The sequence below is a fragment of the Salarias fasciatus genome (genome assembly GCF_902148845.1).
Source record: "Salarias fasciatus chromosome 7 unlocalized genomic scaffold, fSalaFa1.1 super_scaffold_4, whole genome shotgun sequence".
NCBI lineage: Eukaryota > Metazoa > Chordata > Actinopteri > Blenniiformes > Blenniidae > Salarias > Salarias fasciatus.
Genome location: NW_021941229.1, coordinates 7,083,009 through 7,101,161, shown reverse-complemented (window position 1 = coordinate 7,101,161; position 18,153 = coordinate 7,083,009). Strand labels below are relative to the sequence as shown.

The 18,153-nt window shown below is 42.8% G+C and overlaps 1 protein-coding gene across 1 annotated transcript; it reads left to right on the top strand.

Annotated features, from left to right (window-relative positions):
• Positions 1–4,211: 4,211 nt before the first annotated feature.
• LOC115383418 (cholesterol 7-desaturase) lies at positions 4,212–13,559 on the top strand. Its single transcript, XM_030085598.1, has 7 exons — positions 4,212–4,548; positions 8,895–9,083; positions 9,211–9,389; positions 10,304–10,429; positions 10,796–10,915; positions 12,197–12,373; positions 13,398–13,559. Exons 1-7 carry the CDS (start codon positions 4,212–4,214, stop codon positions 13,557–13,559), a joined length of 1,290 nt encoding a protein of 429 aa, XP_029941458.1.
• The last annotated feature ends 4,594 nt before the right edge of the window (positions 13,560–18,153 follow it).

Sequence of the window (18,153 nt, the reverse complement as noted above, 5' to 3'; positions counted from 1 at the left end):
TATCGGCTTTCCTTCTTCATCCTTATAAAAACCCAGACTTTGGACTTTGTCCTTTTTTAACTGGAATAAATATCCGCTGCCCTCTCCGTACAGCCACGCGCCGCCATTCTTCTGCAGGCAAAAGCCAAAAACAACGTAGGATGCGCATGCGCGCCACTGTCCCACACACAGAGAAATCAGAGCATACGCATAGTTCTGTCTTTTTCAGGTAATGACAAGCATCACCGTGAGTTATTGACAAAGTAAGGTCATCAAACACAGTATTTCACTAATTTAAAAAGGCAACAGTAATGATTACCGTTGTGAATTTTACCGCGCTTTACCATTTTACCAGTAACCATTACATCCCTAGCTGTGTGGCAGCTTTTCAAACAGGAACTGCTGTTGGATGGAGGCTGTGTCAGGCAAAGCTGGTTTACAGTAGCAGTATGGGATCTACGGGAGACCAGCTGCCGTGGAAACACCCCAACAAGCTGGAGGAAGAGATGCTGCTGCTAGCACCGATTGCTAACGCTAGCTAGCGAGCTACCACTAGTGGTTTGCAAGCTACCATGAGGGATTTTATGTGAAACAAATCAAAGAAATGTGACAAGACACTTAGTAAACATATTATCAACTTTATAGCTGAAATGGTGGCTGAAATGGTGTTAAACAACAGAGTTCAAACAGACAGGAGGGATTATTGTGATATATGTCATAAACATTTCAGACACAGTCAAAGATCACTAAAAGTCCACAAAATTCACAAATGTGAGATGCCATGTTTTTGTAAACTGTGTGGAAAAAGTTTCTGTCGGACTGATCATTTGACTGTCCACATGAGAACTCACAAAGGTGAGAAGCTGCATTCATGTGAAACATGTGGGAAAAGTTATGGTTGCAGAAGGCAGTTGACTGTCCACATGAGGACTCACACAGGTGAGAAGCCTTATTCTTGTCAGACATGTGGGAAATGTTTCAGTCGCCACGACAGTCTGACAGTCCATATGAGGACTCACACAGGTGAGAAGCCTTTTTCTTGTAAAATGTGGTGAAGCTTTCCGCTATAGGTCACAGTTCTCTAACCACAAAACCTTTTGCCTGTAAAACACGTGAAAAGTTTCAGTCATAGTGGAAAATTAACTGTTAATATGAAGATTTACACCGGTTGGAAGCATTTTTCTTGTTAAAAGGGGGAAATGTGTCAATGATCATTTGGCACGCCACGTCAGGATTCACTCTGGTGAGAAATCATTGTTTAGAAGGACATCTGGAACAGTTATGTTATTTTAATGTTCTTCACGTTGTTTCCACTCGTCTGACAGTGAGTCATGGAAGTTAATGCACCTCGTTCTAGGAAGTTTTTCCATCACTTTCTATTTTTGAATCAATCAAATGGCCTGTTTTACAATGAGAGCAGTTCTGCTCATATGTTAGAAATGTAAATAAATTATACTTTCACTTCAGATGGTTTCCGGTTTGTTTATGTTGCTTTTGCTGATCTTTCTTGTCACACATGTCTCAAAGCAATCCATTTTTTAATAATGCCAAATACAACACAGACACCTCAAGGCATTTTTCCAGAGCATAACCATGAGCAAGGACAGGAGACGGTGCAAATGCAAATCTCCCTTTTAACATTTAGAGCCCTTTTCAGAAACAGGAGGGGAGATGGGGAAATTCTGCGGTTTCAGTCAGGATTGGGGGATAGAAAGAGAAAAAGTAAAGGAAGCAAAGGCAAAAACAGGAGGATTACCATGAAGGAAGACGTTTCACCTCTGAACAGTGTCTGGGCCGCTGTGGTTGCTACTGCACAGAGCGTTGATCATGAAGAAATTGACAGATTCCATGAACCTGGATTTGATCCTCCAGACTGCTCCAAAGGCTCTGAGAGTGTAAAGGTCACAGACCTTGATTCCCCCCTAGTGTCATCTGCTGATAAAATTGCTTGATTTCAACCGAGGAAGCTGAAATTTTAGGATGTTGTTCTGTCTTTCCTAAGGATCACATCTATGTAGAGTAGCTCTTCAGCAGCGGTGTCAAACATAAGGCCTATGAGTCAAACAAAGGACCACGAGAGGCTCTAAGAAACCAAGCAAATTATAAAACAAATTTTCTTCAGAGTAGTGGACACAACACGACACTGAGCCTTGAACGGAGATATCAGTGATGCTGCCATGATAGATCACTACCTCTCACTATGATCAAACTAGCCTCAAAGCCATGCTGTCAGGATGAATCTGTAAAAAAAAAAAAGATGCCTAATACAACAGCTACAGAAGAAGCTGTTTTTGGACATTTCTCTGTATTTTTCAGAAGAATTTTTCCATTGAGACTGACTTTATGTGGAGGCTGCAGTAATTCACGGTCTTAATGGTGAAAATATAGACATTTTCATCAAGCTGTCTGTCACACAACAAAGAACAACTTTAGATTTTAAATTCACAGCTTATTATTGCACTATTTAACAGTCTGCCCCACTCAAGGTGAACCTGGGTTTTATATAACCCATGAACTTTTTTGACACCCCTCATGTGCTTAAAGTTTATATTTGATGCATCCTCACACGGAATTCCATAAGCTAAACAGTATCCATTACTGCACTGAACAAAGGGGCAAACTTTGGAGTTAGAGATGCACAGACTCCATCCTTGACTTTACAGAAACTGTTTATGTGAGATTCACTTGAAGACAAAATCTGAGACCTAATCTTGATACTCAAATTCACTATTCATAGATGCCCACGAGGGGGCGTCTAAAGCACACGACTCCACTCTCTTCAGATCCCATGCCCTGCTGCTTTCCTCCTTTGAAGAGACTGTCAGATCTGTTTTGGCCGTCTGCCTGCACCAACACACTTCATTAAAAGGAACTGAAGCCCCATGAGGGCCCATTCTCCTGCTGGACTGAAACTCTCCATGACCACAAAAATCATGTTCTCCACAGTGGAGTTTCGGCGGCCTCGTCTCAAGGTTTAGACTCTGATAATGCTTGAAATGTCTGAGTCCAATTAATGAGATGAAATAAAGTGACTGACTGGACAAGATGCTGCGTTCAGGAGACTTTGTACAACTGGGTCATCATGGAGTCTCATGCTGTTTCAGCAAGAACTGCTTTTTCAATTTGTATCATCTTCCTGTCAACTTCACATTTGTCATGAGTCTGATGTCTTAGGTTCATCCATCCATCCATCCATCCATCTTCTGTTCCCTTTCACCAAGCTAAGGCTGGTAAGATCAACTTCATCAATCAGCTTCATAATGCTTATACTGCGAGAAGAAGCAAACTGTGCACAGAAAACAAGCAAATTCAACACGAAAATAGCCAATCTTGTCCAAATCCGTGCTGTCAGATCACATTAATAAAGGAGTGCATCATATGAACTATGAATTAAATAATCCACTAGTGTTGCAGTTTGCATTAAGCTGTAATCATCAGTGAGATGAACTTGCTCTGCCTGCACAACATGTTACACTCGTTTGACTCCACTGTATGGACACATCAGTCCTATGGAACAAGATTAGTGTCATAAAAAGTTTCCAAAATATGTTATGGATACCTGCCAAAAGTTTCAAATTCAGAAAAAGAGAGTCTGACTCGTGAGTTCCATAATATAGACTTAAAAAAGGTCAAAATTCAGACATTAATGTCATAATTTGGTGATCATAAGTCATTCATTGAGCTGCAGTCATTATTGAAAAGCCAAAATATTAAACTTGAATGTTTGTGGAAACACATACCAATTTCACACAAGGAATAATGGAATATAAATATTCCAACCTTTCCAACCATATAAGATCAACAAGTTATAACATTTACTTCAATTGTAACTCTGAGAAAACAGTCAGATTATCTCATGGAAAATTCCATCAGTTTTAATGAGACTATACTCAGAATTCGGACATTTTTTGAAGAAAAATGTGATTAGTGTCTAAATAAATAAAGTCAGAATTCAGATTTTTTTTGTCTTTTTTTTTTCCTGCTTCAGAATTCTAATTCTATGGAATTTGCACATGTTCTGGTGAACTTGTAGTTATGATGATCAGGTTTTATGGCAATAGATTGGATTAAATAGTCAGTGAAGTTAAAACTGAGTCTCTATATATATTTAAGAGAGAAAAAAACGGTCAGCCCGGTTTGGTGTTTCATGCTGCCGGCCGGGTGTGGCTTGCAGATTGTTGCTTGGTTTTCGGTGCGTAAATGCGCGCAGACGCTCCGGGAGACGCGCAGACATGAGCGTGCCGAAGGCGGCTGCGGGGATCGGACTCGGGGTCCTGGGCGCGCTGCTCCTCGCGCCGCTGGACGCGCTGTGGAGGGCGGCTCTCTGCGCCGTCCTCCTCGCGTCGGCCTGGCTGTACCGGCTGCTCTTCTGCCCCCTGGAGCTCCTCCGGTCACCGGATGATGTGGGCTACGTCGCCCGGGGCGGCCGCAGCAGGGCGCAGGCGGCCAACGAGGCGCGCAGGAGGCGGAAGGTGGGAGAGCTGCCGCCGGTCTACCCGAACGGCTGGTACCGGGTGCTGGACTCACACGTGCTGCGCAGGGGAGAGGTCAAAAATGTCTCCATTCTAGGTATGATATTGCCTCACCACACCTTCAGGGCCGGTCCCGGACATCTCGGGGGCTCCAGGGTTAATTTAATTGGCCCAAGTTGAAGGTTCTTCGAGTTTGGGCCAGAGAGCTTTCTGGAGAACATGGCTTTTCGAAAATAGATTGGAAAATTAAAAAAAAAAAAAAAACTATTGATGACAGTAGCAACATCTACACTCCTTTTTGTATCTAATCGAAAGTCTTTATGAAAACATTTATTTGTTTCAGCACTGATGGATAACAATTCACCTTGGCTTGTTTTTTTTTGTCCCCCCCCCATTCAGTTTTGACCTCTGATGCTGACTGAGCATCATAATGACGAACATGAAAATATACATCTCTGTGTGAGTCTGCTTTGTATCTGTCTGGGGCCCCTGAGTTCCCCCCCCCCCCCACACCCCCACCCCCACCCCAGGCCCATAGCAGCCTCTTCATTTACAGTGGTACCGCCGTACGTTCCACCTGTCAAGGTCATATTTTGGAAGAAAAAGACTCGTCGGGATTTTTTGGTTGTATTTCGTTAAAAAAAGTCAAGAAATGATTGACCTGAAACGATTTGCTTGAACAGATGCAGCAGTGAAATGCAGAAGAGGGACGAAGGTTAGTGTGTTTACCTGGACTGATAGCAGCCTTAATAAAACACTGTAAAGTCATTCGACATCTTCAAATCATTAACTTTAGAAAATGAGAGCTGCAGTACGTCAGTGTCTCTGGGCTATATGAATGTCAGAATTTGTTCACTGCAGGGAGTGTGCATGTTTTCGTTTTCCTTGGGTGCCTTGTAGTGATGTAGAAAAGAAGTGAATCACAGCAAATTGCCCTTCAGTTTACCGATGTTTACCTCGAGGATGAACTTGTGGAATCAGTCAAAGTAGTTTGTTGATTGACAGAGTTTACCGGCAATGGTAACTGTACACAGGAGATTTTTGAGGGGGTTCAGTGATACTGCATCAAAATTGAATATTGATGTTTTAGGTGGTTTTTGACTGTTTTATCCATTATTTGTTCAGGGTTGTGGTTTGAAATTAAATATTTACCACCTGTTTTGAAAGATAGCAGTCATGGAGCATGCTACCAGAGCATTATTCCATTTAAATTTATATCTCCTCCAACTGCATGATAAGACTCCTTTACAAGGATTTTCTTCAGTTTTTTGAACATATAATAGAGCATGGAGCCACTACAGAGAGGCTGTGGAGCCACATGAGACTACAGAGTAACCAGACACGTTCTTTGTCTTTCCTCCCTCTTCCAGTGTTTTCCAGCACATCCAGTCTTGTTTGCCATCTCTTAATTGTGACTGTTGCCAAGACAAGAGGTGCTATTACAATGATCTGTATGTGTTTTAACTATCAGTACATTCATTTCTACCGCGTCGGACTGCTTAGTAACGTGTTGGTAACAAAGAGTCAAGGAGTTCAGACAAGTTTCGACCTGCTTGTGTGATAAACAGGTGGAAGAGAGGCGTTTGTCACTCTTCTTGTGGTTCTTGTCCTTATCTGGCTGGTTGGAAGACTGGTTTGAGTAAACCCAGCCAAGTGAAAACGCATTTGTTTTTGGGCTTTTGTTTCAGAAAGGTTTCACGTTTACAGTGCTGTTTTGTAAATCGACACTCAAAACCCAACGAAAGTTTTCGGTTTTCACTTGAAAATGTCTTGTAAATGGGGCGCCTCAGGTCGCTGTGTGAATTGTGGCTCATTAATTCAGTCATTAAACAGTCTGCAGTTAAAAACATAAAATCCTTTTTTTTTTTTCCCATTGAGAGCTCATGTTCTCATGTCTGTGGTGAGTCACCATGTGCTCTTTGAGTAACGTTAAGACGACCTGCCTCATCACCCTGCTGTTTAACATGCAGCAGATGCAAGGTTTCAATGCATCTCACGTTAATCCTTCACTCCACCGTAATGGACTCAATGCACAACTTCACCACTTCCTGAACTTCAGGAGGCTCCTTGTTTCCTGTCTTTCATGACAGGACGAGCTGATTAATGCAGGTGTGTCTGACCTCTGTAACAACTTCAGACACACCTGTATTAATCAGCTCATCCTATCATGAAAGACAGGAAACAAGGAGCCTCCTGAAGTTCAAGAAGTGGTTGAGTTGGGCATAGAGCCTATTGAATCGAAAATGCGTTTTTTTAAATGTTGTTATTCTCATCTGCTTTGCGGGACCCGATCCCGTCCGTTTGATCTCTTCACAGAGTTTCTTTTAAGTTTGACTTGAAAACGGTTTCAAAGAGCGAGAGGCTCTTTCATGTGTCTGCCGCGTCCCCCGACAACAAACGCACCAACAAACAGCGGGTGAAAGGTTTTACATAGGAGAAAAAGACAACCAACAGCTCAAAGCTGCACCTGCTCCTGCAGGACGATCCTGCATGGAGTCGCACTGATGGACACCTTCATCAAGACTCCTTTTGTATTTGTTCACTAAACATTAGATTGGTGTGATGATGAAAAATCTGAGCAATTTCCTCCCCATGCACGGGTGTAGCTTTATAAAGGATGTGAAAACCCCAACTTTCTGTAAGGGACATAAATTCCATCTTTATTTTCTGGCTTCGTGGCCATTCTGTGTCACTTCATGGAGATTTGATCTTTCCCTATTTGTTATCTGTTGCTTCTGTAGTCATTTTACCGATCTTTTGTTGTTTATTTCTATTATTTGTGGTCTTTTGCACCATGTTCTTTCATTTCTTTTGCTCTTTTGTCTTTTCAAATGGTGGACTGTAACTACTGCTGCCTGTTGTGCATCTTTTCATGGTGCTTTTACAGCTTATTGACCGTATCATGGTTCATGGTTATCTCTGGTGCTTTTTGTGTAATGGGCTATATGCACAGCTCCATTACTTCCTGAAGTTCAGACAGCACCTGTATTTCCTGTGTTTAATGATAGGATGAACTGATTAATCCAAGTGTGTCTGGCCATTTACTGAGGTCAGACACACCTGCAATAATCAGTTCATCCTATCATGAAACACATGAAATAAAGGTGCTGTCTGAACTTCAGGAAGTAATGGAGCTGTGCATATAGCCCATTCTAAGCATGTCGCTTGTTGAAGGCTCCTTGGCTTCCCTTCCTCGTTGATTACTCATCCCCACCCTGACGGGTTTCACCTGTGATTGATTGTGTGTGACTGTCGTCACCTGGTGGCTTTGGGATAAATTGGGATATTCTTGTCAGCTCTGGTTGTCAGTCTGTCTGCATTCCTGAATTTTGTCAATTTCAGAAATGTTAATCACATCCTCTGGTGTGTAAAATCCAAAAGGTAGCAGCTGAAATACATTAAAAAAAGGAAACTTTTTGCAGTGCATGAATTCTCTAGGATTTTCAATAGAAAGTACTTTTTGTTCCTTTGTTGCATCTCGTACACTCTTCTGTCTCTCTTCTCGTCTTTTCCAGCACCCTGCATTTTCTCCTTGACATTTCACTGTCCCACATCCTGTTGAACCGTATCATACCTTGGCTGGGGCGCGCTGTCTGCATCCTGCTGTGAAAGACTGCAGTGTCACCCCCCCTAACTGTTCTCTGCAGTCATCCATTTACGTCACATATTAAATTCTGCAAACTGTGTCGTTTTCCCCCCGAGCGAGGTGCTTCAGCTCTACCTCTCACACTACTTTTAGTCCGGGCAGCTTAGTGCTGTGTTACGCCTTACTTTAGATTTCTCTGAATTGTGCAGCACCCTGACTCGGCCGTGGCGGAGCCGCCTCGGCCGTTAACCCGGCTGGCGCTAATCTGGGCGCAATCTGAGATCAGCTGAAAAGGGATGTGGACATTTACAATTTTGTTGCCCTTGAGTGTTATAATTCATAAAGACACTGTGGCAAGTACCATTCCACATGGAAGACACATTTTAAAGGGGTTTAGAGCTGTTCTGTACCTATTTTATTTGCATATCCTTGCAATTGTGCAACCTTGTGAATAATGCATGTGTCTGTTGTCTCGTCCAAACAATTCATACGGCTGTGATTTTATGTGAACGTAATCATCTTAACAATCGTGGTCAAGATTAGGGTTAGTCAGGAAGGGTTGATTGAAAAATTCCTATTTAGGAACACAATGACCCACAATAAAAGGTCTGTCTTTTGTTTGTTCAGGTTTAGCGGCTTTTATGTTGCTTTGTGGTCATTTTGTACCTCTGTGTGGCTGCTTCATGTCTCCTTGTGTTCATTTTGAGTCTTTTTAGAGTTATTATGCTTCCATCAGTGGTCCCTTTGTGTGTTGTTTGAATACTGCTGCAGACAGATTCGTTCTGTCAACATGAGCGTTCAGGACCGGATTGTGATTACTCGCATCTCCATGCTGTGTGTACCCGTCCTTGTTCTAGGAGAGCAGGTGGTGGTGTTTCGGGGTGAGGACGGGAAGGCCCACGTGTTGGATGCCTACTGCCCTCACCTGGGCGCCAACCTGGCGGTGGGAGGACGGGTGGTGGGAAGCTGTATCGAGTGCCCGTTCCATGGATGGCAGTTTCGAGGGAATGATGGGAAGTGTGAGAAGATTCCCTACGCAGAGAAAGGTGCAGAGGGAGGGGGAATGGTGTTTTCCATGCAGCAAATATGGACATTCTGAGGATCTTTGCATTGTTTTATCATCTAGCAATGTTTAATACAAAGAAGAAATCTGGACTTGATTTTGTTCTCCAGTGCCAGAGTTTGCTAAAGTGCGCAGCTGGACCAGCCATGAGGTCAACAAGCAGATTCTGGTCTGGTTTCACTGCGACGGAGAAGCGCCTGAGTGGACCGTGCCCGAGCAGCGGGAGATCACGCAGGGCGAGTGGGTCTACAGGGGGAGAACCGAGCATTTCATCAACGCTCACATACAGGCGAGAGCAATCAACACAACTCAAAGTCAAAATGGCCGACTCGGAGGTGGCTGCCGCTCGCCTCAGCTGTCAGGAGAGAGTAAAGAAAAGCACAGAGAACAACGTGAGGAAGCAATCAACCCTGCACAGTTTGATGGCAGCGGGATCTAGAGATCAAATCAGAGACGTTTAGCAGGATCCTGCAGAGATATGACGTTAGAGGAGAGGAGGAAAGATCCGTGCATTAAGATTCTGAAGCAATCTAAGCCTGTAGCAGCGTTACCCTCTACAGCATGACTTTTTTATTTTAGAAGGTTAAAAGTATGGCCAATCACTGATTTAGAGCGTAAGTTTCCCTCCTCAAAAAAACAAAACAAAACATATTTAGGGTTACATATTACCAAAACATATTAGGATCTGAGCATAAAAATAATTTGTCACAAGAACATAACGTTAGCATTACAAGTGTATTAAAAAAAATGAAGATACTATGCTGCACTGTGGATGATAGACTGGCGAACGGTTCATTGTGTGTCCTCCCCTTGCCAGTAGTTAACTGGAATTGGCTCCAGCATCCTGCGAGGAGAATGACGAATCTGTCAAAGAAGAAAAAAGTGTACCAAGAGAGTGAACAGAGAATATGGCCTCCAGAACTTATGGACAGAATTAGAGCTGAATTCATCATTTGTGGTGAAAAACTGGCAGATGAAGGTTTTAAGGTTTCAAGATTAAGCGGCACCTGTCCATCAAACACCCTGAGACGATCTGTAAACCAAAGCTAAAGCACATCAAGATCACTGAATCTCATTAAGTCGAGTCTGTTTACCCATTAGAAGCCTTGAGATGTCTTTATAGTTGTATATAAACACAGTATCAAACATGCTGTCCAGCTTTCGAAGGTAAGTAGAGATCATAGTGTCTTGTCTTCTATGTAGGAGATTCCTGAAAATGCTGCAGATATTGCTCACCTGGCTCACCTGCACACCCCAGGCATCCTCAGTGGAGCAGATCTGCGCTACACCAACAGCAAAACCTGGGACTTTGTGCGCCATGACTGGAAGGTACGGTTTACAAGTTTCTCTCAAATAATGATGCCATCCCTTCTGCAGTTTCTTCTGAGATCCTTGAAGTTGTGAAAGCAGCTGAGGCTCAGTCGGTAGAGGGTTTGAAACCCCAAAGTCTGCTGTGTGAATGAGTGACTATGCAAAGTAGTTGAGACTATATACAGTAAGGTGCAATTCCCAGTTAAGGCTTATCTGACTTTGCATCTTTATCATATAATAGTGTCATCAAATCCAAATTAATTGGATCAGCCATTTAAAATCTATATCTGCTAATTTCCATTCAATCCCTGAAGGGATTAGAGAGAGATCGATTCATCTAACATGTGCTTTCTCTCTCTCTCTCTCTCTCTGTTTTCATTCCAGGTTCAGTGGGAACCGGAGTCAGAGCCCAACAAGCATTGTTCTCAGATGCTGGTCAAACACGCCCTCACTGTGTTCGGATGGCACTGGCCTCTGCTGGATGTCCATGTTGTCGCCAGGCAGGTGTGTCACAGAGGTCAAGTTACCCGTTCAGCCACATGTAGATGACTGACCAGGAATCGACTGCAGACAAAAGCTGAAAAACTGAATCAAATTTGCTGTTAATAACGGTATCAGTCATGTTTTAATCATGCTTAGCATGTAGCGTCACTGGTGTGTGAGTCCTGAAGCTAACTATAACTGTGTCACTTTTTAAGATAAACATAAAAAGAATATATTCTGCAACAAAGAGATGATCCTCGTGTGAATGATGCATGAAAATGTGCTGCTTTAAATGGCAAAACTGAATCATATGTATGTATTGCAGCGAACTTAAGTGGATGTTGTTCCTTTAGTCATAGGACCTGTTGACGTGGCACCGATTTCAAGTGAAAACACAAAGTTTTTATTGTGATTTGTATGTCCGTTTACACATCGGTGCTCAGAGCTACTGAAAACGCAGCATTTCAAAAATGCCAGCAAAGGTAGAACTTTTAGAAAACGCTCTGGCTCTGTTGTCGGGTCGACAGTCAAAAATGACTCTTTCTGAAAATGCCGGGCTCAGTCTTGAGTAGACATCAGAAGCACTGCACCGTAAATACTTCCACATGAGTGAGTAGATGGAGAATAATAACAATGGCGTCCTCTGGAGTGTCATGACTCCCAGTGCAAAGTCCTCTGGGAATAGATAGATTTATAGTTGAGTAAATCTAATAGCAATCCAGCTTTGTAGTGTGTTCGAACATCCATTTACTCGCATTATTAACATTTATAGTGTATTGTTCTCTGCACGCATGTGTGCTATAAAACCAGCAGGACTGAACATTTCGAAGGGTCTCCTGAAACCAGTGACTCCGTTCACTCAGAAGAGGAACGCTAGTACATTTCCCGAGGCGAAAAGCAAATGGTTTTCTAAGTGGATAACCACTGTGCTGTTTGTTCCCTTTTAAAATCTTGCCTGGAGAGTTGAATATGGTGCTTTGGTGTTCCCTGAAACCACTAATCCCTCCGGCTCATCAGCAGCGGAGGCTGTGGTTACACTAATGCAGGCGGGAGAGGGCGAGCAGCTGCATTATTGGGCTTAACCAAGCGTATTAGTACAGTTTTCTCAACAATTTGTGTGAAGCACAGATTAACACATGATTTGTTTTGGGGCTTAATCATGCAGATCTTACAAATGCCAGTGGAAGCAAGTAATAAATCACTCTCTCCAGTGTGTTTGCAGTAATTCGACATACTGTACAGATATACGGGTCGGGTATCATGCATTGACTGCTTTCTTTTCTTTTTTCTTTTTTTTTTCAGGTGGGTCCCGGCGTGGTGTTCCTCCTGTTCAACCACAGCTTCCTGGGCCGAGGTGTGATCATGCACTGCGTCACTCCGGTGGAGCCTCTGCTGCAGTGTGTCTCTCACACCGTCTTCTATCAGTCCAACGTCCCTGCGGTGGTTCCCAAATTCATCCTGAAAGCCGAGTGCATTCAGGTGCTGCACGCTCGTTCGCTTCTACGCACATATGTTCATTGAGAAATTATTAACTTGATATACTTAATACAATCATTTATCTTCTATCAGAGAGTGTCAAACTAACAGGCGAACATCAACATGCAAGTTAATTGATTTAATGCAGAATTGAGAATTGTGCTCAATAATTGTAATTTCACTTAAGAATTTCCTATGTTTCAATTAAATACAAACTTTATTCACTTTTATATGTGCATGTAATGGAAAAATTATGCATTCTATGCAAGTTCACTGTGTGCATTTTCTAACTTCATATTTATAGGACTGACTCACATTGCAACAAGAAATAGCATCACACAGTCCCAGCAAAGGTGCAAATAGTCCTCATTACGCTTGGTAATTAGCTTGCTAGTGAAGAAACACAGCCACAGGTGTTGCAGTTTTAAAGAAAAACATAAAACAACGGCTTTAAACACCAGAACAAAGTGCAAGCTCTCACCGAAAGTGTTTTAAAATGGGTTCATTAGCTGGAGTTACACAGACTGAACGCCGTCTGAACTCCTGATCGAATCTGCCGCTTCGCCCCTTCAAAGCATTTAATCTTCATTTATAGTCTGCCCATGTGTGCGGCTGGTGCCAGAGAATAAAAGTCACTCCAAAAGACAGTTCAAGAGGGGGGAGATTTCAATGAAATGCCAAACGTGATCAGCAGGCTGAGTCACTGCGGAGTGACATTTAATCACCGACGCCGCTCACAGAAACCCCCGCTGATTAATTAAAATCATTTAATGCAACGAGACAGCAGCCGTTGTTTATTTCCTCTTCCTGCTTACAAGAAAATCTGCTCTTCTTCCAGCCGCGCTGTAGTTTAATAAATATCAAGAGCTCATTGGAACGGTAGAGTGAAAAAATAATGAGCATAATCATTGGGTTTTGTAGCATTACTCGTACCGGTACTCGCTATCGGCATGTGGCTAAATGTGTATCCTCCATTTTTTTTAGAGTTCTGTCGTGTGACTGGGTATGTTTTTTGTCTTGTGTCCAGTTCGAGCGCGACGTGATGATCTGGAACAACAAAACGTACATCGCCAAGCCTCTCCTGGTGAAGGAGGACTCGGCCATCCAGAAGCACCGGCGCTGGTTCAGCCAGTTCTACAGCGACAACAGTCCGCGGCTGCGGCACCAGCGCGACACGCTAGACTTCTGAGCGAGCCGTGCTGACTGCACGGCAAAGGAAGGAGCCCGCCATTCGTGTTTTATACATCCCCATACAGTCAATGTGAAGGAACTATGCACAGTATGAACTATAGACTAACCTGTTTCTCTGGGCTTGTGTAGTAGAGCGTGGCCTTCCTGTCTCATTTATGAGTCTCTGAATGTAAAATTCTAGCTGACCAAAGCAAAAATGCCAGGATTGCCTTGACGTGTTGGTTAGATAACATGTAAAAGCAGAAAAAGAGCTTTTTTTTTTTTTTTATTCTGTACATCTTTGTGGCTGTTTTATATAGTTTTTTCTGAGTTTAGTTTAAAATTGCCTCCAGGCTGAGCAGAATAAGGGTTCTTCCTACACACTGTTTCACCTAATGCAACAGCTACAGTTCATTCTGTTCCAGAAAATATTAATCAAGCCTTCCAGCTGGATGCCTTAAATCAATAAACGGCGTGCAGGTGAAAGGGCAGGTGCCTTTGTTTGTTGACTGATATCTCAATTTCATCTGTCAACGGCCTAACATGAGATTAAATTCCAAGCAGCAAGCTTGAATTTGGTCTTATTTTTAAACAATGACTACATATGAAACTAAAGACTGAGCTTCCTTGCAAGAGGCTGCAGTTCATGGATTAATACCAACCAGATGGAGTCTAGATAAACTACTATGACAACAGAAATAGCAGGACAAACAGTGCTCTTAGCTTTGATATGTGAAACATTGAACTCGAACTTGAACTTTATTTCGAACATGTCAACACAAATTTAAAAAAAGAAAAAGAATTAAAGAATACATGAAAGAAAAGAACATTCAAATGCACGATAAGTCTTCCTGTTATATGTCTGAAAGAGAGTAGGAAGAAGTCAACATTAGAGAGGCATTACAGAAAAGCAAATATAGAATCATCACAACAGTCATTTGTTTGTTGACATTGTTCAGGATTAGCTGTATTTTCATTAGTTTTCAAAAGATATAGATCAGTGATGTTAAATCTTTCATACAACAGAAATTTATACAAATCCATCACTCAAATAAAACTAATGGAACTCTCGTTCTGTCTGTTTGTTCGTTGTAAATATTAGTTTAAACTGACATCTGCACTCAGTTTTTCATTTCTCTTGTATCGCAGCATACGGTCACCTCATTGGGACGACAATGAATAATGCATTTCCTCCACGAGAGGCGTAAGAGAGCGATTATATGGTTGAAAGTGAACCAGATGACAGAAATGAAGACATTTACTCTGTAAGAACTGGAAGATGTGTTAATCTAAAAATATTAGTACATTGGTGACCACTTGGTGAAGGCTACTCTAAACTCAGCCCATGTTTACTCACTTTTTCGAGTGAAAATTATTGGTGGTTGATATGGAATAATGCTTTGTTTTGAAGATGATGTGTGCTTTTCTGTGTTCAGTGTCACACTTAAGGAGAAAGCCGGAGGTAGTGTGTATGATCTGTGATGACCAAGCCTTCAGGTGTGTGCCAGAGGAAGTGGGAGCCGGGCTGTGCTACTTAGCGTATCTGATTCCGCTCATCAGAAAGGTGGATGCTGATGAGACTGCTGGTCTTCATGCTCCGCTACACAGAGAAAAGAGAACGATTTTGGCTGCTACTGAAGTTTTCAGTGTCCTGCTGCCGTGGTTCAGTGTTTATATGACTCAAGAGGAGACCAGGTCTTTATCCAAGGTTGTGGAGAGACACATGAATCTGTCTGCCGTTGCGGAGGTTGCAGTGAACAAAGAGCTGCAAGAGGTGAAAGTTGTCTCGTTGGGGAACAGGATGGCGGCCGCTGCTCTGGTTTGTGTCTGTGTGGTTACTTGTGTGAAGTTGGTTTGCAGGAGGAAGAAGCTGCGGAGTTCTGTCCTACAAGTTACTCAGAATGTGGAGGTTGAGCTGAAACTGAGAGGCTTCCTGTATTAGTCCACATGTTGCTGAAGTGAGTTCAGTGTTGGGTGAATACCGTCTATGCACATTGATTTATTTACTCTTGATTTAATTTTACTCTTGATTTTATTCTGATACTTTAATCAAATCCTAATTACTTGGGCTGTTGAAGGAGTACTGATTATTGAATAAGAATCATGACAGTAGGTTTGAGTTTAGTTAGTGGTAGTGAATTTAGTCATAGCACTGTGATGATTTTTTTTTTAGGATTTTTGATGATTTCCAGACATGCAGTATCAGAATGTCAATATTTTTTTGACATTTTTTTTTTAAATCTAATTTTTTGTGACAGCCTCGGTCTCGATCAGCTAATCCCTGTGTGTTTCCTCTGCAATCCTTAATAAATCCTCCTTGTGCAGCGTCAACACCTTGACTCGTCATCTTTGTCACCGAATCACCAAAAATTCCACAACAAGTGGTTGTTTTTTTTTTTTTTTGTTTCTTTTTAAATCAACTAGACACCTTTCATTGCCATGTCCATGTTTGTGACGGGGCGTTTTGTTCAGCTTTTCAACAAGTAAAGCAGACATTTGACTTGTGGTGGAAGCCAGTGTTGATATTCAGTTACATCAAATTAATCAGACAAACCAGGTCTTTGAAACAGCTTTAGGATGAATCCTGGGCGCTCCTGTTGTAGTTACTGCAGCCACTGGAGGGCACTTTCTGCCCCACCAGTGGCATCACTGAAATTACCTCTAGTATCAGGGGTGTCAAAGCCTTTTCAGTCCAAAGTCCACATTTCCACCATAAATGGACCAGCACAGTAAAATGAACTTATTAACCTCTGAGTGTCGTTTCATTTTACAAGCCCAAAATGTTTTTTAAAGAGGTATTAATTAGAATTACATTTAATATCTTTTTTTCAAAATTAAAATTTGAACATTTTCCAGGAAGCTTATTCATAATTTAAATGCTACTTTGTGCAAAATGCAGAGAACACAAGTCGTCCATTTGTGGCATTTTAGATGAAAGTAATGACACATTCATCATCAGAGTGTGGCATTGATGCTAATGCTGCGGTTTCTTATATCATAATGTGTAACGAGTTAGCTGAAGTATCGATTCGAGTCTCAGTGTTCTATTATTTCTTCTTAAAATGTTGTGTTTCACAGTCAGTGAATCAGAAACAACAGCGGTAATGATCTTTTCTTTTTACAATTTCATCCCCATATCCAACTGTTTCAGCAAATAAAACCTGAATTTGACCAAACAAAGAAGGCCCCACTCAGGGGTGTCAAACATAAGGCCTGTGGGCCAAAGCAGGCCTGCAACAAGCTGAGATATCGGTGATGCTGCCATGAAAGCCAATAAACCAACATCAGCCTGGGAGCCATGCTGACGTGACGCAACGGAAGTTTATTTGGTGACAGAAGTTTTCATTAAAAGTGGCTGTGAGTTGAGATTATATTCATCTCGTGTATTCTGCACCACAACAGAGAAAAACTTTAAAGCTTAAATTCAAAAGTTATTATGGAACTATTTTACCGGTTTGGCTCAGCCGAAATGAAACTGGGCTAAAAATGACACAGCTGATCTTGATAGTTGAATCTAGAGTGTTAAACCAACTCTATCACTGAGCAGTTCCCTTGTGTTGCACATTACTGACAAGTGAGGATGGAAAATGCTTTAATAATACCAAATGACAAAAGCCTGAAGGAGATAACAGCTGCAGGTGATGATGGGCTGGTTACATTTTAATTTCCGTTGTTGTCTGGTGGCCATAATAGACGGAGGATGAATTTCAAAGTGAACAACACCTGTCCCGACCGGACCGCCTCCTCCTCCTCCTCCTCAGTATTAAAATGAGTCTTTGTAGTGAGCTAATCTACAGATGTAATGTTTATTTAAATATGCAGAATAAATCTGTCTCTTCCGCTCTTATGTGTTCGCTCATGCATTTCTGAAATGGCAAAAGCTTTCCCGTTGCTCCGAACACGCTAACGTGCTAAATTGAGCGTGCGAGTGAAATGCTCACTGTACTACTTTGGCCGGTGGCGCTTCTTCGAGGCTCACATTGTTGCTTCGCACTTCCTGTCTTTCGAGTGTGCTCATCTTATCTGGGTCTGCGAAAGGGGAGAGCCGCGCCGCCTTTGTTATGCTGAGCCATCGCATCAACAGTTACTTCCTCCCGAGCTTCGTCCAGACTTGAGGAAACATATTGAGCTGCGTCAGGCGGCGCTGCGCGAATGGAGTCGGGGAGAAGCGTCTCGCTGGGGGGCAATCGTCTGCCTGCTCTGGGCGGCAGATAAAGTCGTGGATGAAAGCAGCTCAGCGATACTGATCCTGCTTCAGCACAAACAGCGGGACAGACGCGCTGAAAAATCACATGGCGGAGACGCCGAGCGGCGACAGATGGGGCTGACCGTCAGACATCTGTTTCACGAGCGTTGGACGCGGCTGGCGGGGATTGGCCCGGCTGCAGTGGAAAGTGTCAGGAGTTTGTGTGGCGACAGCAATTTGCGCGAGTGCCCCGTCCCGGGCGAGCTGTTTGACTCGCGCCCAGATCGCCGTGTCACCTCGCTCCACTGTAACCACCTCTGTACCTCCGGCGCCACGAGCCGGGCCAAGGCCGCCATCATGGATGACACGGAGTCTCGTTCCAGCAGCATCCTGCTGTCACACACCCGGGTCCCGGCCTCCGGGCCGC